The sequence below is a fragment of the Microtus oregoni genome, unplaced genomic scaffold, assembly GCF_018167655.1.
Source record: "Microtus oregoni isolate MIOR12 unplaced genomic scaffold, Mior012 000105F_ref0000443, whole genome shotgun sequence".
Taxonomy (NCBI): Eukaryota; Metazoa; Chordata; class Mammalia; order Rodentia; family Cricetidae; genus Microtus; species Microtus oregoni.
Genome location: NW_024544720.1, coordinates 1,803,262 through 1,827,951, shown reverse-complemented (window position 1 = coordinate 1,827,951; position 24,690 = coordinate 1,803,262). Strand labels below are relative to the sequence as shown.

Genomic DNA, 24,690 nt, shown 5'->3' with positions numbered 1-24,690 from the left:
GGATTGAACTCAGGTCGTCAGGCTTCTGAGGCATCTTCCCAGCCATAGGTGTGTGTTTTAAATAATTCCAACTGGTCATCTACAGATAATACAACCCTTCACTCTCCCACTGAGGATGCCAACCCAATGCAAGAGACTGGTGACTGGTCCAACGGATGGTTTCTGTTTGATAAAGCCTTGACTGTCTGACTTTGCCTTCTTCCAGCAGGTAAAACTGCTTCGTAGTTGTACAAAACTTACTTGTCACGTTGACCATTTAATTTAGTAGAACATCCTGTGCCACTTAGGCAAGTAGGCATGTCGTGATGGGCACTTGGTGACCATTACCTGCGAGGGTGAATTTAGCTGGTGAACTTTGGCAGGTGTAATCTGTGGGTCCTCCCAGTGCACGCTGTTTCCCAAATTGACCACCAACATAGCCCCAACTTTTCAGATATTCCTTTCATTCAACAGTGTCTCAAGTGCTGAAAAAAAAAAGACATCACTAGGATGTGTGTGTGTGTGTGTGTGTGTGTGTGTGTGTATGTGTGAATTGAGAAGACAGAACTTGGAGGGTGAAGCTGAGAGAGAAGATGGCAAGCGTGTACTGTGTTTGAAATCCTTGGGGGCAGGTTCTGAAGAGCAAGACCAGGCTTTTGGAAGGCTGAAGGACTCAGGAGGAACCTTACTTGGTCCCTGCTACCGCTCATGGGACTGACTCAGGCTGATTTTGTTCATAACCCTTTGGAGCCTCAACTCCCCAGTGTGTCAGGGGTGAAGTGAAAGGGATGCCTGGGAAAATGCTGAGGATCGTGGCTGCACCAGGCTCCAGGGTTTCCCCGGTGACGGTGGTGGGGTGTGTGTGGGGGGGGAGAAGGTCATTATGCTGGAAGTCTCCTAGTTGAGGAGGATGCAGTCGTCCCCTTCCCGTGAATCAACACGGAGGTAGTGCTGTTCTGCTGACAGCTCCCAGTTGCTGCACGGTTGTCACAGGAAGCATCAGAGCCAGCAATGAGGCCAGAGACACCGAGGAGTGTTCTTTAAAGACTTCAAAGCGTAGCACTACACCAAAGCTCCGATTTCACGTCTGAGCCGTTATCCTGCAGGGCCTATAGTTGCTAAGTTTACATGTGTCTTCGTGTGGGAAACACAGGTAGAAGGTTTCAGAATGTAAAACAAACACACACTGAGCCAACAACCATTTTCAGGATGGTTAATTGCAAGCATGATTGTGTCCTGTCGTATCTGTATTCCACAGATGGCCAGCTGCTCAAGGGTTTGGTCTGGTGTTGCCTGTCTACCAGGGGGCCTGGTTTTAGTTTGCTCTTTGTTTTGTAAAGCAGATTGGCTTCCAGAGGCCCTTTCATTAATTACTTCATGAGGAGCAGAGACATGTTATATGGAAGGGTCAAAAGCCAGAAATAGATCCCCCCCCCACCAAGACAGGGTTTCTCTGTGTAACAGTCCTAGCTATGCTGGAATTCCTCTTGTAGACCTCTCTGGCTGGCCTTGAACTCGTGGAGATTTGCCCGCCTCTGCCTCCCGAGTGCTGGGATTAAAGGCGTGCACCACCACCACCCAACTTTAGTTTGTTTTTTAATTATTTTTTATATGTAGATACGTGTTTTGTCTGCATGTGTGTCCATGCACTCCATGTATGCTTGGTGTCTGTAGAGGCCAGAAGTGGATGTCAGATCCCTTGGACCTGGAGTTGTGGGCGTTGGGAATGGAACCTGGGTCCTCTGCAAGAGCAGTAAGTGCTCTCAGGCCCCCTATCTTCTGGTGTTTTTCGTTGTTTGTTTTTAGATGGTCTGGCTTCCAATATTTTACAGAGATTACTGTAGAAAACATTTTCAAACATAAAATTGATTACAAAAACAAGGCAGGAGAGAAGGCTCATTAGCTAAGATTGTGTAGTGTTCCTACAGACGTGGTTCCCAGCACCTACGTCAGGCAGCTTACAATCTCATAACTCCAGCTCTAGGGGATGCAGTGCCTGCTTGGTGTCCTTGAGAACCTGTAGACACAGTTAAAAATAAGTTTTAAAAACTGATTTTAACTTTCCCAAAGCCAAAGATAAATATTTTTAAATTTTTAAAATTTATATTTCTTTAGTGTGTGTATGTATGTGACCGTGTGCGTGTGTGTATACATGAATAAGCGTAGGTGCTGGAGAATTGATTTTCTCCCATAACAGTCTGTGTCCCTGGGATCCAACTCTGTCAGGCTTGGTGGCAAGCCCTTACTACAAGTTAAGTATCACCCTGGCCCTCAAAGTCAAGACTATCGAAGTGTGATGTGTACATCTCATCTGGGCCCTGTTGCGATGGAAATTTTACGCCCTTCTCTCTCTCTTCTGTAGCTTTTCATGGATATTCCCCAACAAAGGTATTCAGATCCTTGCCTACTTTGTGGTTCTTTCTGGTAACTTTTTTTTTAAATTTATTTTATTTATATGTATACAATGGTCTGCCTGCATGTGTCCCTGCAGACAGAAGAGGGCATCAGATCTAATTACCAGTGTTTGTGAGCCACCATATGGTTGCTGGGATTTGAACTCAGGACCTCTGGAAGAGCAGTCAATGCTCTTAACCACTGAGCCATCTCTCCAGCCCCCTCTGGTAACTTTTAAACAATAAAATCTCACCGTTGAGTTGTGGCTCTTGGTTCTGTCTGTGTCTGCTTGTCCGTCCTTGTGGTGACAGATTCAGCTCTGACTTCTTCACAGCTGAAGAGTTGATTTCTGTGTATGATAATACCAAATGTGATTTCCAGATATTTTACTGATTATGAATGCTAAGTGGTGAATATTTTTGATAGCATTAAAGTTTGTATTTTAAAATTGAAATACCTTTGAATGTGCTTTCTGAAGGAATTTTATATAACTGTTATAGCAGGTATTATTTTGGTTTGTTTGTTTTGTTTGTTTGAGTGGGCGTTTTTAAAATCTTGCCATTTTTTAGGATTTTTGTGCCTACCGGGCAGGCTTATGTTTTTGTTGTTATTGTTGTTTTCCATGAAGCAGTAGGGAAATTTCATGAAATTCTAATTTCAGTTTGGGGCTCGGGAAGTGCTTTTATGTTCTGTTTTGGGTTCAGACAGGGAATCAAGCTGGATGCTAGGGTTCAGTCCCAGGGCCTCATGTGTGATTGGCAGGTCCTCTGCCTTGGAGCCGCAGAGCTACAGCAGAAGTCATTCTCTGTTTTATTTAAAAATTTTAAATATTTTAATTTATTTTGACTTTCGAGTGTTCAAATAAGGAGAGAGTGATCTCATACATACAATAAGTAGCATATATTTCAATTATTCACTTTTTCTTTATATATATATATATATATATATATAATTTTATCTGTATGAATGTTTTGTCTGCATGTAAGTGGACCATATGTGTGGGATGCCCGAGAAAGCAAGAAAAGGCCACCAGATCTCCTCAACTGGAGTTGCAGATGGTTGTGAGTTGTCATGTGGGTGCTGGAAATTGAGTGTAGGTTCTCTGCAAGAGCAGCCAGTGCTCTTAATTTCTGAGCCATCTCTCCAGCCCTGTACCGTTCTTAGTATTGTATATATTCCACAGGGGCAGTTCTGGAGGATGCTATGTTCACCAATCAGATTTAGTCCCTTTGTCTGGAAAGCAGAGGAAGCTGGGATGGAATTAATACTAGACCACATCACTCGCTGACTCCATTTTCCAGGTAGTTCACTTTTATCCCATTAAAATTCTGTTGGCAGCCTGCTCTTCACAGAAGCAAAACATCTTGTTCCTGATGTCACTGGAATTTGTTGTTCCTTCAGGTTCTCATTTGGAAGTGAAATTATTCTCAGCTCTGCTGTGCAGTTTATGACATTGATCTTTTTATACCCAATCCATAATTCTTTAATATCGTTTACGAATTTCAAATTCTGCAAAGCTCCCTATTTTAGAACCATCTCCGCTGAATCATTCTCTGCATTTTGCTCATCTGTATGAATTATTCTATGGAATTAAATAAAATATCTATTTAATAAGGATTTATTGCGCAATTGCTATGAGCAAGGAGTTGAACCAAGTGTTACTGAGGGGAGGGGGCAGAGGACTAGAAGATTTATAATAGCACACAGAGAGCAGTGGATTCTTGGTCATCTCAGTGAGGACAGGTAACAAGGACTTAACCATGTAGCTTTCCTCTTTAAAGTACCAGTTTGAGACAGTTTTATGTCCCTTGATCATTCCTGCTCAGTGTATCTTTGTGTGTGTTTCTGTGTGCATGTTTTACTTTAAAATTATTCGTTTATGCTTTAGTTTTTTTCTTGTTAGAAACAAGCTAGAGTCATCTGAAAGAGGGAATCTCTCCCATGCTCCCAGACAGGGCTTCTCTAAAGAGGAAATCCTAATTGAGGAATTACTTTCATCAGATTGGCTAGTGGGCTTGTCTGGCTGTGGGGCATTTTCTTGGTTACTGTTAGATGTGGAAGAGTGTGTCCTTAGGTCTGAATAAGAGAGCAATAAATTTTTAGTCATTTGGCCTCAACTGTATGGTTTCAGATTTTGCCCTTAGGTCTGTGCCTTCAGTTCCCTCAGTGATAGACTATCATCTGGGAATGTAAGACGAAATAAGTCCTCTCCTCCCCAGGTTGCTTTTGATCTCTTATGTGGAAGTCACTAAATATTAATTAAATTGCTAACTATTTCAGTAGCTGAGCAGAAAAACACCCTAAGTTTCACATTCCTTTAGGGTGCTGAAGGAGAATTGCTTTGACAAGCATTGTGATGGAATTAAAATCATGTTAACTTTATGGAAGATGTTCTCAAACTGTATTTGGAACTTACTGTTGAAATACCGTCTAAGTGGTTTGTTGGAAGTGCCGCATACATGGAACTGGAGCATCTTAACATGCATTTCTCCCTTTTGATACTGAAATATCAGCCAGGCTTAGTTTATAAAGCCAGGGACACAGCTAAGCATGGATTTTTAACTCCACTGTTAATGTGTTCTCATTTTAATATCATTGAAACTGAAAGGGCCTAAAGCACAAATTCAATCAAGACACACTTGAATGCATTTTCCATTTTCATCCTTGCACTGGCTGCAGGGAGAGCTGCAGCAGAGACTCAGCAAGGGAGCTAGAAAGGATGAGGTGTGGCCTGGTGCTGCTCTTGCTGTGTGCAGTGGATGCCTTGGGATGATGGGATACCTGGAAGTTTGAGTAGGATTTTCAGGCTTCCTTTCTCTCCCTCTCCCTCCCTCCCTGCTCCTCTCTCTGTCCCTTTTCTTTATAATTAAAAAAAGGTTTTTTGAGCCTGGCAGTGGCGCATGCCTTTAATCCCAGCACTCGGGAGGCAGAGACCGTGGATCACTGTGAATTCGAGGCCAGCCTGGTCCACAAGAGCTAGTTCCAGGACATCGGGGATTGTTACTCAGAGAAACCCTGTTTGTGGAGGGATGGGGGAGTTTTTTTGAGACAGGGTCTCACTATATAGCCTTGGCTGGCCTGGAACTTGCTTTGTAGATCAAGCTAGCCTCAAATTCACAGAGCTCCACCTACCTCTGGCTCCTGAGTGCTGGGATTGAAGGTGTGTGCCACCATACCCAAGTAAACATTTTTATTATGATGATTTAGTGTGTGTGTGTACATGTGAGCATATACACACCCGCACTCACACACTAAATACACACATACACACATGCTCTCACACACTAAATACACACATACACACATGCTCTCACACACTAAATACACACATACACACATGCTCTCACACACTAAATACACACATACACACATGCTCTTACACACTAAATACACACATATACACACATGCACTCACACTAAATACACACACATACACACATGCACTCACACACTAAATACACACGAATACACACATGCACTCACACACTAAATACATACACCCATGCACTCACACTAAATACACACATGCACTCACACACTAAATACACACATATACACATGCACTCACACACTAAACACACATGAATACACACATGCACTCACACACTAAATACACACATACACACATGCACTCACACACTAAATACACACGAATACACATGTACTCACACACTAAACACACATGAATACACACATGCACTCACACTAAATACACACGAATATACACATGCACTCACACTAAATACACACATACACATGCACTCACGCACTAAACACACATGAATACACACATGCACTCACACACTAAATACACAAATACACACATGCACTCACACACTAAATATACACATATACACACATGCACTCACACACTAAATACACACGAATACACATGTACTCACACACTAAACACACATGAATACACACCTGCACTCACACTAAATACACACGAATATACACATGCACTCACACACTAAATACACACATATACACATGCACTCACGGACTAAACACACATGAATACACACATGCACTCACACACTAAATACACACAAATACACACATGCACTCACACACTAAATATACACATATACACACATGCACTCACACACTAAATACACACACATACACACATGCACTCACACACTAAACACACACGAATACACACATGCACTCACACACTAAATACACACATACACCCATGCACTCACACTAAATACACACGAATACACACATGCACTCACAAACTAAATACACATATACACACATGCACTCACACACTAAACACACACATATACACCATGCACTCAGCTATCCCCTGCCCTGCTAGTCTTGGATCAAACCCAGACAGCCAGGCTTGGCAGCTGACTCTAAAGATTGTCTTACTTCCCCTCTAGAGCAAACAGGAACTGATTTTATTTATTTATTCACTCATTTAATTTTTGAGACAGTTCATGTGACCAGGCTAGCTTCAAATTTAGTAGTCAAGTATGGCCTTGAATTTCTGATCCTTCTGCCTCTACTTGAGTGCTGGGAGTACAGATGTATTACCCTAGGAATTTTTCCTTAAGCAGAAAGTTTTGATAATTTCCAAAATGAAGGTGTGAAATATTTTGAAAAGTAACATATACTGTATCTTGTTCTTCATTATTATTATTATTATTATTATTATTATTATTACTATTATTATTATTTTGAGATAAGGCATCACTTATATAGCCTAGACTGGCTTTTAAAATCATAATTCTCCTGCCTCAGCCTTTCTAGTGCTGGGGTTGCAGGCATGCTTCTTTAAATTTTTAAATTGAAGCTTTGAGTTAAGAATCATTTTTAAATGATATATAGGCCCTGAAAGTGTCACTAGATGGTATTTAACAGCATACTTTAATCCCCAGGTTCAGTACCCATCACCCCTCACCCTTATAGGAATACTGTTTTCTGTTAGTTTGTTTTCAAGTCGGTCGACTTTGTGCAGGGGCCGTTCTTAATCTTGGATATTGTTCTAATTTTAGTTTCTGAGCTAATGAAACAAGCATGAAATAGGAGATTTATGCTTTGAGTAATTTTTAATAAGGCCATTTTTGTAAACACAAAACCCTTGGCAAATGTTGCTTTGTTGCAATTACATTGTCTTTGAAGAAGTCTACTGAAAATAAGCAGGCTTGTGTAGAGCTGAACCCAGTGCCATTGTCTATCAAGTTGTTGCTGTAGAGACCTGGAAGCCAATTTGGGTGCTAGCCTGCAGTTACCAGAGTGTATAGGCCTCTTATGTTTATAAATCGGTGGGTGACACAGTCATTGCCCGAGGGCTACTTGTGGCAGAGTTTTCAGGGACTGTCAGGTTGGGCCAAGCAGTCTCCTAGGTAGAGAAAGCCTTGAAAGGAATGTTGATGCAATTGAATTGAGCTGGAAATCAGGAGGGGTTGTTAGGCTTTTCTCTTCTGAGAAGGCCTCGTGTAGCTCAGGCTAGCCTTGAACTCACTACGTAGCTCAACCTAGCTGAGGTTGACCCTTGTTCATCTACTTGTTCTACCACTCCCGATTTTTAAAAATTATTTATTTATTTATTTGCTGGTAGTACTAGAAGCTCAGGTTCTTATATATCTAAGCTTGCACTCACTCCTGAGCCAAAATGCCAGCCCCTGGATGAGGTTCTTAAAGTGCTTGCTTCAGATAGTTATGTAGTTAAGGTTTTCCCTTCCTGTTTTTTATTGTGAAGCTTTAACTTATTGCACCCTCTGCCCCAGCAAATGTGATATTGTCACTGTTAGTATTCAGGCACCTGTACTGTACTGACCGTGGGGTCCTGACAGGATACTTCCTCAGCTGCAGCCACTAAGAGCACCTTCTGTGCCTGTTCACTAAGTTCCCTTTTAAGAGGGCCCTGCCCACCTCCCCCCTATCTCTCCCCCACTACCTCTCTGCTCTTCTGCTGCTCCTGTCCCCAGAGACCAGTCTCCCCCCTCTTTTACGTTCCCTTTCCCCTAATAAAAGCCTCTCCACATGAGATGTGTTGCATGGTGTCTTTCTCGCGTGGCGCTTTTTTAAAATTAGAACAATCATTGTGTCGTGTCTGGCTAGTTGGCATTTTTGGGCTAATGGGAGAATACCAGGCTGGATGTTGACGATGGAAACCTAACAAGACTTTTTTTCAAAGACACATGTGTGCTGGGTCTGCTTTTTTTGTTGTTGTTGTTTTGTTTTGTTTTCTCTTTTAAACCCCATCAGCTTGACACAAGCTAGAGTCTTCTGAGAAGAGGGAACCTCAACTAAGAAAAATGTCTCCATTAGATTGGCTGCAAGCAAGTCTGATTAGTGATTGATGGTCTATGTGGGAGGGCACAGGCCACTGTGGGGGGTGCCACTCCTACTCAGGCGATTCTGATAGACATAAGAAAGGTGGCTAAATGTGAGCATGGAGAGTAAGCCATAGCTGCTTTCTTCCACAGTCTCTGTCTAGTTCCTCCCTCCAGGTGCTGCCTCAACAACCCTCTGTGATAGTCTGTATGTTGAAATAAAGCCCTTTTCCTCCAAGTTGCTTCCGGTCATGGTGTTATCAGAGCAACGGAGAGCAAACGAGGACACAATTGGTACTGGAAAGTAGGTGGTTGCTGTGACACACCTGACCGTGTTTTTGGGGGGAAGGTTGTGGACCTTTAGACTAGAAGAGCATTGAATGGTTGGAGTTCAGTGAACTGTTGTTCTTTTTTTTTTTTTTTTTGGTTTTTCGAGACAGGGTTTCTCTGTGGCTTTGGAGCCTGTCCTGGAACTAGCTCTGTAGACCAGGCTGGTCTCGAACTCACAAAGATCCGCCTGCCTCTGCCTCCCGAGTGCTGGGATTAAAGGCGTTCTTTAGGAACCTGGAAGGTGATGTTGAGAGAGGTGCAGATGGTGGAGCCTGTCTCCTGAAGGTTCAGAAAGGTGTAAAGATGACCGGGGCTGTTTATGGAATCGTCAGTTCCTCTCAAGAATATGGCTGTAAGTGTTGTAGCTCTGAGGAGAAAGATTTCCTGGGAGTTGGGAGCCAAGGAATACCATAAAGTCACACTGCAACAAACCTCACAGAAGGGAAAAACTCCAGAGGGTAGCTGCCCCTGCTCTGGGCAGAGGCAACAGGGAACTGAGTGTAAGGCAGGCTTTTACAGGGTTTCTTGGGGAGGGGTGGGGTTCCGGGGTGGGGGGCTGGTGGGATTTTAAGCTCAGGGATTGGTGGATTTTCCAGCCCAGAAGTGAAGATGTGCTTTTTACCCTATATTCCCTTTTTTTTTTTCTATTAATAAACAGTCAGGGGTTGCAAAAGGGGCTGGTGTTATCGTTACGTTAGACTGCTTCCGTTGGTTGGAGGGCATCAAAGTACTTGAGCAGAAATTACTTGAAGATCGCTGCCTCGCCAAAGCCCCCACCCTAACATGGGTGAGCTCACACAAGCATGGCCTGTGGGCAGCTAACAGTTTGGAGAGTTCCCTTTCCAGGTGCCTCAGTTGGTCTAAATCTCCTTCAGGCTGTCAGGCTAGTTTCTGCTGCTTCTGGGCAGCCTATGTGGTTTCTGTCTTTGCAGCTTTGCCTGTGTGAAAGTTGTCTTCGCAGCTTGGCTTCTCTTTGTCTGAGAGGATCTTTCAGCTCTTGTTTACTCTAGTGGAGAGGGGCCTAGTGAATCTGGTCAGTTTCAGGAGCTGCCTGAAGTTATTTTGAGTTGCTTACCTTCCTGAGTTTGGTGGTTTTGATTGAGACAGGGGTTCTCTGTTTAGTCCCAGATCTGGAACTCCCTCCGTAAACCATGCTGGCCTCTGACTCGGAGATTGCCTGACTCTGCCTCCTGGTTGCTGGGATAAAAGGCGTGTGCCGAGCTTTCACCCTTTTTTTTTTTTTTTTTAGCTTCCCTGCAGGATTGAATGTTTCAGTCTGGGAGGATATGTTATACAACAGTGAGTTGAGCGGGTAGGAGAGAGGGGAAAAAAAAGAGTCTGGATTGTGTCCATTGTGGCCGAAGAGTCAGCTGTGATTAACAAGACCACAGCCACTGAGGTGAAACCTTTGCTTTACTGGGACAAAGTTGGTGAGCTGGGTTGAAAGATCAGACGTCATCAGCGAGACCAGCATCCCTGAGGCGAGGTCTTTCAGCGGGAGACTTGTAAACATTCCTGCTGCTTGAAGCTTCTATTAGCAGTTGTGTCAGGAACATCCAGAAGGTGGTGAGAAGGCAGATCTTGACTGTGGTGAATGTGGTGAGACTGGAAGAACCAAACCATTGCCGAGGTGCAATGCCAGGAATGGGTCTCCATGGAGACTCAGCCGACTCAGAGTCAAGTTCCATTTCCAGGAACTCTTTGTTCTCAGCTAAATGGAGTGTGCACAAGTATATGAAGCCAACTTTAAGTCTGTCTTCTAACAAGGCCTTCCTGGGACTAATGCAAGATATATACCCTGCAGGTCGAACTGCTCGGGACTTGGATTGACTGTGTGTGACAGGCTTGTATGAAGTTATATGCCTGGAAAGTAGGGATGCCGTGGTTTACAGGATGTGATTTAGTAACTGAACACTGCCTTCCACCTTCTGGGTTGCATTCTCTTACTTACCAAAGCCTTGCACAACAACGTGTTTCCTTTGGGAAGAATGCATTCTTAGTCCACAGAAAATAAAACTGCTCACTCTGGCAGACCTGTCATTGAACAAAACTGAAGCTTTCTCCTGGTATCCGCATTCAGAGACTAAAGTCTTGACTTTGGAAGCATGAGAGATAATTTTTCCTTAGTCTACTGAATATCAGTTGGCAGCTTTAGAATTTCCTAGATTAGAGCTTCTCGTCTTACCTACCATTTTGAGCCTGTTCCCTGAACTAGGGGTGCAGTTAGTATTCTGGGTTCTTCACACATCATGTGTTTCAGAGTTTATGGAGACTTCTGGTCACACTTGATGGTGCTGCCTGGAGATCATTCAAAAAGGCAACACTGCCCCTAATAATTTGGAAATATTAGAGTGTTTTCAGGGACAAGCTTGGGAGCAGTAATGGGGACAGGAGGGCTGCAGGTTAACCACGTGTGACCCTGCCTCAGAATAAAGAGGGCTGTGGATAGAGCACCTGTTTAACATGCACAAGACTCTGGGCTCCGTTCCTAGTACCATATACACAGATTTTTCATGTTTATTCTTTTTAAAAGTTAATTACATTTTTTTGTTGTGAATCTGTGGGTGGGGTGTGTCATGGCATCCTCAACTCTGAAGTCTAGTATTATTTGAATAGATGGTCTCTTGGGGATTGTTGGCTGTCTGTCAAAAGTGTTTCACACGGGATGACTCCGTCCACATTGTCACATTAACTTGAAAAATATATGCAGAGGATTTTGCCCTCCAAAGCATGCACATAGCTTGTCTTAAGAGCCTCTGGCTTCCCACTTCCTGTGGAGCCGATGCCAGGTCCGTGTGCAGCACAGCTACTGTGGCTGGAGCTAAACGACACCACAGGGAAATCAGCTGTAATTAAGTTGACCTGTAAGTAAAGGTGGGGATGCCTGACGGAACAGCATTGCTTCGCTGTCTGGGTCCTTGCTGGGCACCCCATCTAGTCCCTTCTGCTCTACTTGGCATTGTGTCCTCTGGAAGGTGCAGAGCTGAGGGGAAGCTCACATGCATGGGCTTCATTGCTCCCACTGCACCTTGTTTTTTCTTTCCTTTTTCCTTTTTTTTTTTTTTTTCCAAATCGTTCATGCCATCTGATCCAGAATCGGCAGTTGGATGTGGAACTTAATTACTGCCACCAGGCGCTCACAGGAGTCACGCTGTGATGCAGTAATCAGGACCGAGCGAGGAGAGGGCATCAGTCACGCTTGCCTAGTGTGCACAAAGCCTGGAATTCTGTCCTTAGCACCACATCAGCCTGTCAAAGTGGTGCATGCCTGTACACAGCACTGGCAAGGCTGAGACAGGAACATCAGAAATCCAAGATCAGGTTGAGCCAGCCTGTACTACATGAGTCTCTGTGTCAAAAAATAAAAGAAAGTCTTTTTCCTTAGCTCCAGCAGCGTCAGTTCTGACTGCATAAGGTGGTTGGTTCTGTGGGGTCAGAGCTTTGATTTACCCAGATGGCACAAACCAAATGATGTAGCACAGTTGGTTTGTCTCTCTTGATGCTTTCTGCTGTTTCCTTATTTATTAGGTTCAGGGTCTGGGTTCTGGCAGCCCTAAGAAGCCTGCCTTGACCACCTGTTCTCAGTAAGCGAGTTAAACAAATGAGGCCTAGTGAAAAATAGAAAAAGAAATTTATTCAGTGGGGCCACATTGAGAAGGGGAATAAACAAAGAGATCCATGTGCCCTGCCCCCCAGTCCATGTTCTAGAGTTTTGATGTAAAATTTAGGTGTAATTGGGGTCCAAGTTTGATACAGAAGCACACACCTTTTATCCCAGCACTCTGAAGGCAGAATCCGGTACTCTGTGAGTTCCAGACCAGCTTGTTCTACTACTTAGCAAGTTCTAGTAGGCCAGCCAGGGCTACATGAGACCAGGCCCAAGGTATGCTTAGCTACGCAAGACTGGTTGAGGTCTGGTCACTAATGCCATCATTCTCTGTGAAGGCACAAGACACCCCAAGACCAAATTCTCAGCACAAAGGAGATTTGCCCCAGAGGAGACAGAGTCAGGAGATAGAGGATGAGGGAGAGGGACAAGAGAGACAAGGGTGTTTTTCCTGGTGTGTGTGTGTGTGTGTGTGTCGGTGGGGGGGAGGGCGTGGCCCATAGACAGTTGGCAGTTTTATAAAGGTAAATGGGATACTCGGTGTTAGGATGAGGCCTTAAATTTTGATTGGGCATGCTAATTAGGGCAAGCCAAAGAGAGTTTTTGATAGCTGAACTTTAATAGATGGATTTTGGTAGTCAGCCTCTGGCGGAAGAAGAGGCCAAATAAGGAAGCAGACCTTGGTAGCTAGCTTCAGGAATGTAATCTGTTTTTAGCCAGGCAGAGGGAATGGAGGAGAAGGGCCAGGCCTGCCAGAGCCATTTTGCCGTGCCTGAGCTGGCAGAGAGTCCCTTCAGTCTAGGCTCCAGTTTCTCCCAAAAGGCAGTGCAGTTCCCAGAAAGTTCCTCCTCTGGCTGGCCTCAGACTTCAGTCTCTCCCTTTTCTCAACATGGAATTTCTGGGGAAATCCCAGTTTCTTGGAGTGTATAGTCTGATAGCCAAAAGGAGGGGCTCAGTGTCTCTTTAGAATACTTTTTAGTTTCTACCAAAATGGTAACACTCCCCGTGGTGAAGTTGGGGTGCCCGGGCATCATTAGATGCTGGATGCCAAGATGCCCTAGTCGGGTGCTTAGACCAGGATGGACTCCTAGGGTCCCTTTTGTTCAGCTTCACTTGTATTTCCTTCGGGTCGTTAAACAGGTGTTGGTTAAGTGCCTGTTGTGTTTCCCTGGGGCTGAGAAGCTTGGTGCTGGGGAGTTCTCCAAAGGGCCTCCAGAGTGGCAGGAAAGCCCAGCTCCAGTTAGAAACTAGAACTGAGAGACCTGTAAGCTCGCTGGGCACCAGAGCAGCGGACAGGCGGATAGGCACAGGCACCATCTCTGCAGAGGGCTGTGCCGACAGCTGCAGGAACTGCTCTTTCTCCTTATTCTTAATCCAGTTCACATTTTATTTTTAAAAAATTTTTAAGGACTTTTTTTTTATGATTTATGTAACTTTATTTTATGTGCATTGGTGTGAAGGTGTCAGATCCCCTGGAACTGGATTTAGAGACAGTTGTGAGCTGCCATGTGGGTGCTGGGAATCGAACCCAGCCTCTCTGGAAGAGCAGTCAGTCTCTCAACCACTGCGCCATCTCCCCAGCCCCTAGTTCACCTTTTATTTTTTTATTTTTTTTTTTTTAAACCCTAGGATGTTTATTACAAAGGTAAACCCTGATCCTTGAGTTGGGCTTATCGGTAGGATTTCTGGTATCGAGCACGGGCACCAGGACCTCCGAACTTTTTGGATTCACAGCGCCGAGGATCAGCTACAAGCAGGGTCCGATCATACTGGATGAGGATATCTTTGATCTCCTTCTTAGAGGCCTCATCCACATACTTTTGGTAGTAGGCCACCAGGGCTTTCGAGATGGACTGCCGGATAGCATAAATTTGGGCCACATGACCACCACCCTTCACACGGACCCGGATATCCACACCCGCGAATCGCTCCTTGCCCAGCAGCAGAACAGGCTCCAGTAACTTGTACTGCAGCGTGCGCGGCTCGATCATCTCCAGGGGACGTCCGTTCACCTTGATGAGCCCATTCCCCCGTTTGCAGTGCGCCACGGCTGTGGCTGTCTTCTTGCGTCCGAAGACTTGCACGGACTGCAGCGGACCCTTGGCCGGCATAGCTGCGAATATGAACACGAGGTCCTCACCGCTCGGCGCCGCCACCGGAAAAGCTCACCTTTTAAATAATAAATAAAATGTGGTTTACTTGTCAGGAAGGGCAGATGATCCTAAGGAAAGTAGAAGTCCCCGGGGGTGTAGTTCAGCGGTGGTTCACCTGCCTAATCCCTTCCACTCACTGCCCCTCCCCACAGAGAGCACCTGGTTTCTGTGACCTTTCCTTTGTGAAGACCTCAGCACCCCAGTCCCTATTTTGTTTAGAATTTTCTATTCCTCTTATTATTATTCTGAGCAAACAGTTTTGACTGAAAATAAGTAAAAATCATATTTTTATTATCTTAGTTTGGGACAGTTCTTTCTGTTATGTAGTTCTGGCTGTCCTGGAACTAGGCTGGCCTCAGACTCAGAGCGATCCACTTGCCTCTGCTTCCCAGATGCTGAGATTAAAGACGTGTCACCATGCCCAGCATAATAATACTATTTAAAGAATCTTAAATTTTTTTTTTTTTACTATCCTTAATGTGTTATCTGGCAAATCTTTAGGGGTCAGGGTCTCTGTAACCTAGACTTTGACTGCAGCTGAGGATAACCCTGCCATCGCTGCCCACATCAGTTTTAGGCAGTGCCAGGGAGCTAACCCCAGGCTTCCTGCGCACTCGACAAGTGCTCTCTCCATTGAACCTCGTTCTCACCTCATTGCTTCCCTAGTTTTAGGTGCAGTATACTTTATTATTTATGATCTTGAGATAATTAGGTTAACATTATCCTTCATTGTGTTCAACATAGAACATTTTGTTTCACAAGTCTAAGGTAGTCAGAATTCTTTAATTTTTATTTATTTAAGATTTGTTCATTATATATACAATGTTCTGCCTGAATGTATGCTTACGAGCCAGAAGAGGGCACCAAATCTCATTACATATGGTTGTGAGCCTCCTTGTGGTTCCTGAGAATTGAACTCAGGACCTCTGGAAGAATAGCCAGTGGTTTTCTTGTTTGTTTGTTTGTTTGTTTGTTTTTGGTTTTTAGAGACAGAGTTTCTCTGTGTAAGACAACCCTGGCTGTCCTGGAAATCACTTTGTAGACCAGGCTGTCCTCGAACTCACTATCCACCTGCCTCTGCCTCCCTGCTTCTTATAAAGAGGTTCAGTTTCCTAATCTGTGAGGTGCAGCCCCGTGTAGAGCTGGGTAGCTGAATGTTCAGGTAGCTAAAAAATGGTAATAGTAAAAAACTTCTAAAGCGTACAGTGAGCAAATACTCATTCAGAATCAAACCAGAGTGGCCATGAGGTGTCCCTGGCAGCCCTTGCTGGTGGTGTTGCCTGGGCAGCCTCACTGCATCCTTGTTTTTTTTTTTTTTTTAATATTTATTTATTTATTATGTATACAATATTCTTTCTGCGTGTATGTCTGCAGGCCAGAAGAGGGCACCAGACCTCATTACAGATGGTTGTGAGCCACCATGTGGTTGCTGGGAATTGAACTCAGGACCTTTGGAAGAGCAGGCAATGCTCTTAACCACTGAGCCATCTCTCCAGCCCTGCATCCTTGGTTTTGAAACACAACATAGCGGTTTCTACTGTGCATGTCTCTGTGCAGCTTTAACCAGCGCTCCCTGGGACACCTCTTAGATTGCATGGTTTGCTGCACATAAGTTCTCTTCTCTCACAGACATTCAGTTTAATTATCGAAGGCAGAGACTTTGGTCATCCTTCCCGCTGCCACCTCAGCATGTATGTGTCAGACAATCTATCTTTGGGTTGTGTTATAGTAAAATATTTGATTTTAAAAATTGCTGACTTGAGTTTGTTAGACAAACTAAAATGTTTGAGTTTTGCATTGAGATTGGGACAGAATTGAGACAGTTTCTGAAATGACTTTATAAACGTATCTATGACATTTTGTACTATATGTTTATGTAAAAGTTGCATGTGTTCTCAAGCACTGATGATTGTAAAGTCAAAATGTTGAATTCTGAAAAAATCTTGAAGATGCTTTGTGTCCTGCATTATCAGATATTCGCCCCGAAATTCATTGTTTGTGTGAAAACAAGCAGCACGTCCGTCCAGCTGGCCATTTCGGTTTAGCCTTAGTGGTAAAGTCCACATGTGTGCCAAAGAAGTGCGTAAAAATAAGTTTCCTCGTGATTTGCATGCCTATTTCATACACCCGTGTTTTACCTAGGTTAATATAAAAAATTCCATGGGCAAAGTGGTCTTCGGCAAAAAACAAAACAAACAAAAAAAAACAAACACACAAAAAAACAACTTTAAGAAGGCCTTCAGTGAAGTATGTTGAAAATATTCCTTAGGGCAAATTTTCCCTTTGAAATCAGGTAAATATAGAGGTAAATCCCCTCTGATGAAATTACTTAAATAGAAAGATAAGAATGTTAAGTTCCTGGCGCATAACCATAGATGAGCATCCATCTGGCTAACGTGCCTGTGTGTGACTTCTCTCTGGGTCAGCTCTGCCCACTGTGCCTCCTGGGTATGCATGGGACCTGCTCTCTGACCGCACTGAGTCAGTTGTAGTCAGACTTTTATTGCTGTGATTAATACCATGGCCAGAAGCAACTTGGGAAGGAAAGGGTTAATTTTAGCTGAAAACTCTCAGTTCAAATTTTATCACTAAGAGAAGTCAGGGGAGGAACCTGAAGCCAGAGACCATGGAGGAGCTCTGCTTATTGGCTTGTTGTTATGACTTACGCAGCCTGCTTTCTTATACAACTGAGGACCATCTGCCTAGGGAGGGCATCACCCACACCGAGGTGGGCCTTCTGCATCAGTCTACCACAGGCCAGTATGATGAAGGCAACTCCTCAGTGGAGATTCTCTTTTTTAACATCCATTTCTGAAAAATCTTGAGTAGAGGGAGTTTGATAACACCCTCACCCTTGGCTGTGGTCATACTCAGAGATCAGGTTCTCTTTGGGCAGACTCCGATATCTCTTGTATAAGATTGTTATTCTTGGTATTAGTACCACTCAACTGGTACTTCATAGCCAGGAACTTGATGGGAGGGGACTGCGTGGTAACCAGCTTCCTAAAATAATAGTCTTCCTAGGCGCTCTCTCTCTCTCTCTCTCTGTGTGTGTGTGTGTGTACGCACGCGTGTGTGTTGGTAATGAAGCCATGGGCCTTTTGCTGCTAAGCAGCACAGCACTGGAGCACTGGGCTACACCTTTACCTGAAACGAAGGTCTTGTTTGTTTTTGAGATGGGTTTTCTGTCTCCCAGGCTGGCCTCGAACTTCTGTAGCTAAAGATGACCTTGAACTCCAGCTTCCCCTGATTCCACTTTTCTGGTTTTTCTTTTCTTTCGGTTTTTCGAGACAGGGTTTCTCAGTAGCTTTCGAGACTGCCCTGGAACTCAGTTTGTAGACCAGGCTGGCCTCGAACTCACAGGGATTCGCCTGCCGCTGCTTCCCAAGTGCTTTAGGCGGGCGCCATCACCGCCCAGCCAATTCTACTTTTCAAGAGCTGAGATTACAGCTGTGGGGTACCATGCGGTTTTATGTGGTGCTAGGGATCAAATTCGGGCTTTGTGCCTAGACAGTGTATCATTGAACCGCATCTCCAGCTGAAACTAGAATATGAACTGGAGTTTTTCACATAATCAGAGAGCGTGTGAGACATGCCGGGCTGACCCGGCCCCCCCTCACCCCCGTGAAGTTTCAGGGCCCCTCGCTTTAAAGGATAGTCATCATTTTCTCGTCTCTGGGTCAGTCAGTGGGCATATACAGGAGTCACACAAGGCTGAAAGGATTTTATCTTTAATTTAAAAAATAGTGTGTGCACATGACCTGTGGGAGGTCAGAGGATAACTTTGTAGGCCTTTCCACCATTATGGGGGGTTTGGGCATTAAACTCGGGTCATTGGGCTTGAATCTTTGAGGAGTAAGCACCTTTACCTGCTAAGCTTCTTAACACCTATTTATTGAGAGAGACTCTCAACTTAGGTTGGCCTTGAGTTTTCTTTAGGTGAGACTGACCTTGAACTCTTGATTTTTCCTTCTACCTCCGTCTTCCAAATGAGAGTAGCCCAACTCCAGCAGGCTAAACTCACCGTGCTTTATTTACAGTTTATTGCGGAGCCTTTCTGCAGGCCTGTCTGGTCCAAGCGGTGGCGCTCAGCTTTGTGGGTCGCACAGCGCCCCCTCGTGGTAGTGGGGGTGGCGGGCTACGGGTGGGAGGCGGGGGAGGCGGTGGTGGGCGGGAATCCCGAGCCTGTGGCGGAGGCTGTAGGCCTGGCTCCAAATCCTTCTTCACGCGTGCCTGGATTGTGCGAGATGGCGGGTTTTGAATTGTTCCTGTGTACCTTGAGCTAACTGAGTCGCGCATTTTGCAAGACAACTGGGCACACGCTCCTGTTTGTCTGGTCGCCTCCTTTACTGGACAGCTGGCCCTAATTGCGTATGCCTGTGGGCCAGGTCTCTCATTTTGCAGGGCATTTGACCCTTAGTCGCGCGTACCCGTGGGCTGGGCCCTTTTGCAGGACACTGGCCCCTGGCCACCCCGGGGACGTCCCAGAGTTTGGACTTCCGGGGTTGGCTCCCAGTCTGCTGCTTGTCACCCGCCAGGGCGTCGCCGTGCCAGTGCATGGGCGAGGCCCTTTAAAACTTCACTGTTTTTTAAACTTGGGGGTGTGGTCGCCCTTGCATTCTTTTTCCCGTGGCCGGTCATCCCCGGACCCGCCAGGTCCTTCTCTTGTCCTGCCTTCCAGATGCTTTGGAGTCATGAGCCGGGAGGGCCCAGGGACCCCTTGGGTGGCCGAGGTGATCCGAGGTGAGTGCTCAGGGCAGGGTAGGGTTCGGGCTGGCTAGAGGAGCGATCTGCTGCCCCAGAGTCCCAACTGGCCTCCCCTCTGGGGCTAGTGGCTTTGGGGCTAACCGACACCTTAGTGTGCTTATGACCTCTGTGCCCTACACCCTCTCCACCCACGCTTGGAAGCTACTGAAATCCCAGGCACTGAGCGCCGCGCATCAAAGGTCATTTGTGGTTGGAAAGGACTAAGCCCTGTCACTCGTTTGAATGCAGTTGCTGGGAGTTTGTAGTTGCGTTTACTAGGACGATATGCAGCGGCTCTAAGAGTGGAGGTGCAAATGGAAAAGAAAAGTTTAAATTGCTGTTTGGGGAAAAGCATGTGCCAGCTTGTGTTGTTTCTTACCCCTAATAAGTTGGTTGAAAATAGTATATATATTTCAAAGGCTGTCCTTGATTTTTGCCATGTTTGAGTGTAGGCATCTAATTACTGTGAGATAGTGCCCTTTTCTGGGGGTTGGGGGTAAGGGTGGAGCCTTTGGGTTTTACCGCCCTTCTTGCTGAACTCCATGGCATTCTGCATTCATGCAACAGATGCCATCCCAGTCTGGCCTCCCACTGCTTCGGTTTTAACAGTAACTGTAAGAAACTCAAAGCCACGATTCCAAAATTAAAAAAAAAATAAGCATCTGTGCAAAGAATTGGGTAAACACACCTTGTGTTGTATTGGTATAATCAGCAATATTGAAAAATTATTTGTTTCTACTTTTAAAAGGTTTGTTTCCTGCTGCATGTCTTTTCACGATGTCCTCATAAACCTGATGCTTGGCTGCAGGCTAGCCTTCAAATGCATGTTGTATTTCCCAAGATTCCTTAGTCTAGTTACTTCAGAAGGCAAAACAGTATCCCTGCAACCACTGTAGGAACTGACAGATTAAGGCATTCCTTCTTTAAAAACATTTGCTTATTTATTGTTATTCACCAAAAGAGACTGTTTAGAAATTTTGCATTGTCACCTTTTCCATCACCACGGAGTGGGGGTGGGTTCACGCTAACTAGAAAATTAAACCTTGTTATCTTTCCTATGTGAAATGTGGGGTGGGCATGGACACACAAAATCAATTTAGAAAAAAACCAACTTCCATCTTTTAATTCATCAGAAAAGAATTGGGTCTTGACTTGGGACACTTTTAAGAGCACGAAGGAAGGAACATTGCAATTTTTCCATTTCAGATCGCCTTTGTTTTGCCATTCTCTACAGCAGACCAAAGAGTGCGTCAAACGAGCATTATTTCAGCATAGATAATGAACTTGAGTATGAGAAGTAAGTATTGCCCCTTGAAAGACAGAAACTTTCAAACTGTGTTCTGAGGAATCTCCTGATGTGAGCACAGAGGACAGAGCCTCGGAGACTCCTATATCTGATGCTCACTTACAGCTGGGTGCTGTTTCAAATCTTGGTAATAAAATAGATCTTTGAGAACTTCCATTTATACACTGAGATTTGATACTGCCGTAGTTTGCACCGCAGAGCTATGTGAAATATGAATATGTAAGATACTGGGTTTGCTAATGGAAAATGTGTGCAAGAACAGTTTTCATAATTGAGGTTAGAGTTAGTCAGCACCTCTGGGGTGTGTGTTGGGGAGGGGCTGCAAGGCCTGGTGCATGCTAGCTGAGCTTTCTCCACCAATGAGGTGCAACTCTACCCCATGCATTGCCTATTTAAACAGGTGTTGGTTACCAAAATGTTCCTTCTGTTAGCGTTAGTAGGACAGGGCCTTAGAGTTGATTTGGGTTGGTGGAGGCCCTCTTGCCGTAACTTGTTTTTAGCAGCTTGTTTTTACGTTCACAACAGCTAATTCATACTTGTTTCTGTCCATTTTTTTAAAGCTTCTACGCGGATTTTGGACCGCTCAATCTGGCAATGGTTTACAGATATTGTTGCAAGATAAATAAGAAGCTCAAGGTAAATCTTTTAAGTCAAGGTTGACTGAGGTGATCACTCAGCAGCATTTTAGAGTAAAGCAGAGGAGACTCGGCTCCTTTTTAAAAAGTGTTTAAAAAATTCAAAATTTGAAGGAACGCTTCCTCTTACAAAACCAAAACAGTTTCAGACCAGGTGTGCTGGTGCACATGCTGGACATATGAGCATTCAGGTGGTGGGGGGTCCCAAGTTCAAGGCAAGCCTGTGCTAGACAGAAAGATCTTATCTTCACAAAACATAAAGGGCTTACCAAGAAACGAGTTTTCTACTGAAGTGTGTCTTGAGGACATACTAAACGTTTTAGCAGTGTGGTAGAATGCACCTTGTAATCTCATACTCTGGGGGATTGCTGTGAGTTCACTGGTATATAGTCACTGTATGAGATTATATAGCCTGATCTGCCTTGTGAGAGTCTATCTCATAAAAAGGTCTTGTGTCTCATTGTAGTAGTATTTAGAGTATATACTTTATTTTTATTAAGTAATAATAATAAAATGATTTTTTCTAAACAACTACTGCATGCATTTTTTTTCCTAGAGTTTTTTCTGGGTTTTGAGACATACTTATGTGTAACCCAGACTGGTCTAGCAGTGTCTGCATCCCCTCGTGAATGCTAACACACGTAACTCGGTTCCTAGAGTAGGTTATGCTTGGATTATCTTGATTCTGGTTTGGGTTTAGGATCCTCAGTGAAAGGCAGTTAGTTAACTAGGTCCCTTTTTGTCTGACCTAATGGGAGCTGAAGCTGGGACAAGAGAAGAATTTCCCTTGCTTTGGCCATCATTCTTCCCACCTTCCCCTCAAAGTGAAGCTGATGCATGGCCGGGAAAGCAGAGCCTGGTTTCTCTCTCTGAGCTGGAAACTCATGGACTGTGGCATGGGTTGCTCTTCAACTTGGATCCTTTACACATCTAATGGGAAGGGAGAGAAACAAAGGTCATTGACCTGTCCTCAGCTGCCTCCCTGAGAGCACAGTGTGAACACAAACCCCATTCCTTCATTTAAAAACTTTGAATTACTGATCAGATACTTCAGGAGTACCTAGGTGGGCTTGATGGTGCATGCTTTGATCTCAGCACATGGGAGGCAGAGGCAGGTTGATCTCTGTGAGTTTGTGACCAGTATAATTGACATAGAGTGAGTTTCAGGACTACATAGTGAGGCTGTGTCTCAAATTTTAAAAAAGTAACTAGTCATTATAAACTGTCAAGTAGGAAATACTGAATTTGTTATCAGTAATTAAAAACAAAAACTTATCAATGGGTTACCTACCATAGAACAATGCAAAAAAAAACATTTATTTTTGCTTAATATTGTTACAAGTTTGAATAAAGGAGACATTTCTCCTCCTGAGCATCAACTGTATTCACTACACATTCAGACACAAGAGTAGATTTCTTCCTAGGCTCTCTTAAATAGCAAAGTAAACACCTGTGGCCTTCTTTCTTTGGGTCCCTCTCCCCTTTTCCACTTGTCACAGGCAGTCTTTTGTTCCTACAGGACCGAGAGGCTAAATATAATCCCCTCTCCTTCCAACTATTGTCATTGGCTTTAGTTTTGAAAGAGTAAGTCTGCATGTGTGCACCTGTGCACACACCTTCATGCCTAGCCTGTTGGAGACTTATTGTGTCCACCAGAAATGAGTGCATTCCTTTCTAATGACTTGCTAGAAGCCCTGAAAAGTTGAGCACCAGCCTGTCTGAAAACTCACTGGCCGTTTAGCTGGTGTGATTCAGAGAGTCCTAGATGAGTCGGGTGCCTGTGCTGCCAATGACTGACTGGGTTTTGGTTTTGGTTTTAGTAGATTTAGGTTCCTAAGTTTATGTAAATCACTAGGAGAGAAAATAGCACACATGAACGGCAGAGGCACTGGAACAGGCAGACAGGCAGGGCTTTCCAGCTGAGCTAAGCCCCTCTCTGTTCTAGCCTTGGTACATCTCACGTTCGTGAAGTGCCCCTGGGGACTTGCTGGGTGATGATGACTTCCTCTTCTTTTTAACTTTCTGTCGAAGTGTAACATGCATAGAGAAACATACACAGATCCCCAGTGTACACTTAGTTTTCATAAATTAAGAAGAGGCCTTTCAGCTGCTGGCTCATGAATTGTCTTTGTTCTGCATATCCTTTTAATTTACTGGCTTTAAGACTAGAGATTAATTTTTTCAAAAAAATTTTGTTTTTTTTACTTTATAAGTATTTTTCGTGTGTGTGTATGCAGTGCCCTTGGATTTCAGAGGAGTACATTGGATCTCCTGGGACTGGAATTAACAGACAGACATGAGCTGCCATGTGGGTGCTGGGAATCAAACCCAGGTCTTTTTCAAAAGCAGCAAGATAGGCAGATCTCTGTGAGTTAAGAGGTCAGCCTGGTCTACAGAGCTAGTTCCAGGACAGGCCCCAAAGCTACAGTGAAACCCTGTCTCGAAAAACCAAAAATCAAACCAAAACAAACAACAACAAAAAAAGAGTTCTCGGCTTTATTCCCAGCTTTCTGAAATGACCGGGAGGTTGGCCTGTCCTGTAGGCAGTTCCCTTTCTCCCTTAAGTCATTCTAATGTCACCGCAGGTCTCATGGGAAGGCACCTGAGATTTCAGGGCATCGGGGTTCTTCTGGGAGGTTCTGATATCTAGATTACTTCTGCGTGTGAGATGTAGAATTTAGGAAGCTTGAAGTGGTCAAGAGAAGACTAACAGCAGTTTGTTTTGGTGCAGTCCATTACGATGCTGAGGAAGAGAATTATCCACTTCACTGGCACCGATCAGAGAAAACAAGCGAATGCTGCTTTCCTTGTTGGGTGTTATATGGTAAGTGTCAGCGGGCCGAAGGTCGGTCAGTGTGCGCAGCTGGGCTGCGTTACAGTCGGGGTGGGTATTTTGAAACTACTCTTTGCTAAGGTACTGTCTTGGCTTGTTTCCAGAGGGGATGTGTTTTTCTTTTTGAAAACCGCTCACTCAGGGAGACTTTGCTCATGCTGCTGGGGACCACATGAGTCTCTGTCTACCAGTTTTACTGTGAACTTAGAATGTGAAAACAAAATTTTATTAAGGATTTTTTGACTGATTACTATGAAAAAGTTGATATCTTTTAACTTTTAAGGTTAGTGAATAATGTTCCATAGCTGCTTTTATTAATCCATGATCCATTTAGAGATTTGTAAAGTCATTTTATTGGGGTCAATTCCAATGTAGACTGTGTGTGTGTGTGTGTGTGTGTGTGTGTGTGTG

At 44.4% G+C, this 24,690-nt stretch overlaps 2 protein-coding genes across 12 annotated transcripts in view; one reads left to right on the top strand and one right to left on the bottom strand.

Annotated features, from left to right (window-relative positions):
* LOC121443361 (dual specificity protein phosphatase CDC14B) overlaps window positions 1–24,690 on the top strand; it is a 74,816-nt gene that overhangs the window by 6,983 nt on the left and 43,143 nt on the right. For 7 of the 11 annotated variants that reach the window (XR_005973655.1, XR_005973656.1, XM_041645099.1 and 4 more), the window contains exons 2-4: window positions 20,712–20,802; window positions 21,372–21,447; window positions 24,178–24,270. Coding sequence is in view for 9 of the 11 variants with exons in the window: in XM_041645099.1 (XP_041501033.1) it covers window positions 20,712–20,802; window positions 21,372–21,447; window positions 24,178–24,270 (260 nt within the window). In the remaining 2 variants the exon portion in view is untranslated. Of the gene's footprint in view, window positions 1–19,373; window positions 19,503–20,711; window positions 20,803–21,371; window positions 21,448–24,177; window positions 24,271–24,690 lie in introns of those variants that run through there. The other 4 variants (XM_041645098.1, XM_041645097.1, XM_041645100.1 and 1 more) reach the window with 2 other exon arrangements.
* On the bottom strand, window positions 14,225–14,765 carry LOC121443362 (40S ribosomal protein S16). Its single transcript, XM_041645103.1, has one exon. The coding sequence runs from the start codon at window positions 14,715–14,717 to the stop codon at window positions 14,277–14,279; it is 441 nt and encodes a 146-aa protein (XP_041501037.1). The 5' UTR covers window positions 14,718–14,765; the 3' UTR covers window positions 14,225–14,276.

Excerpts from the sequence above, each read along its gene's own strand:
- LOC121443362 (XM_041645103.1), bottom strand. The coding sequence starts at position 14,717 with ATGCCGGCCAAGGGTCCGCTGCAGTCCGTGCAAGTCTTCGGACGCAAG.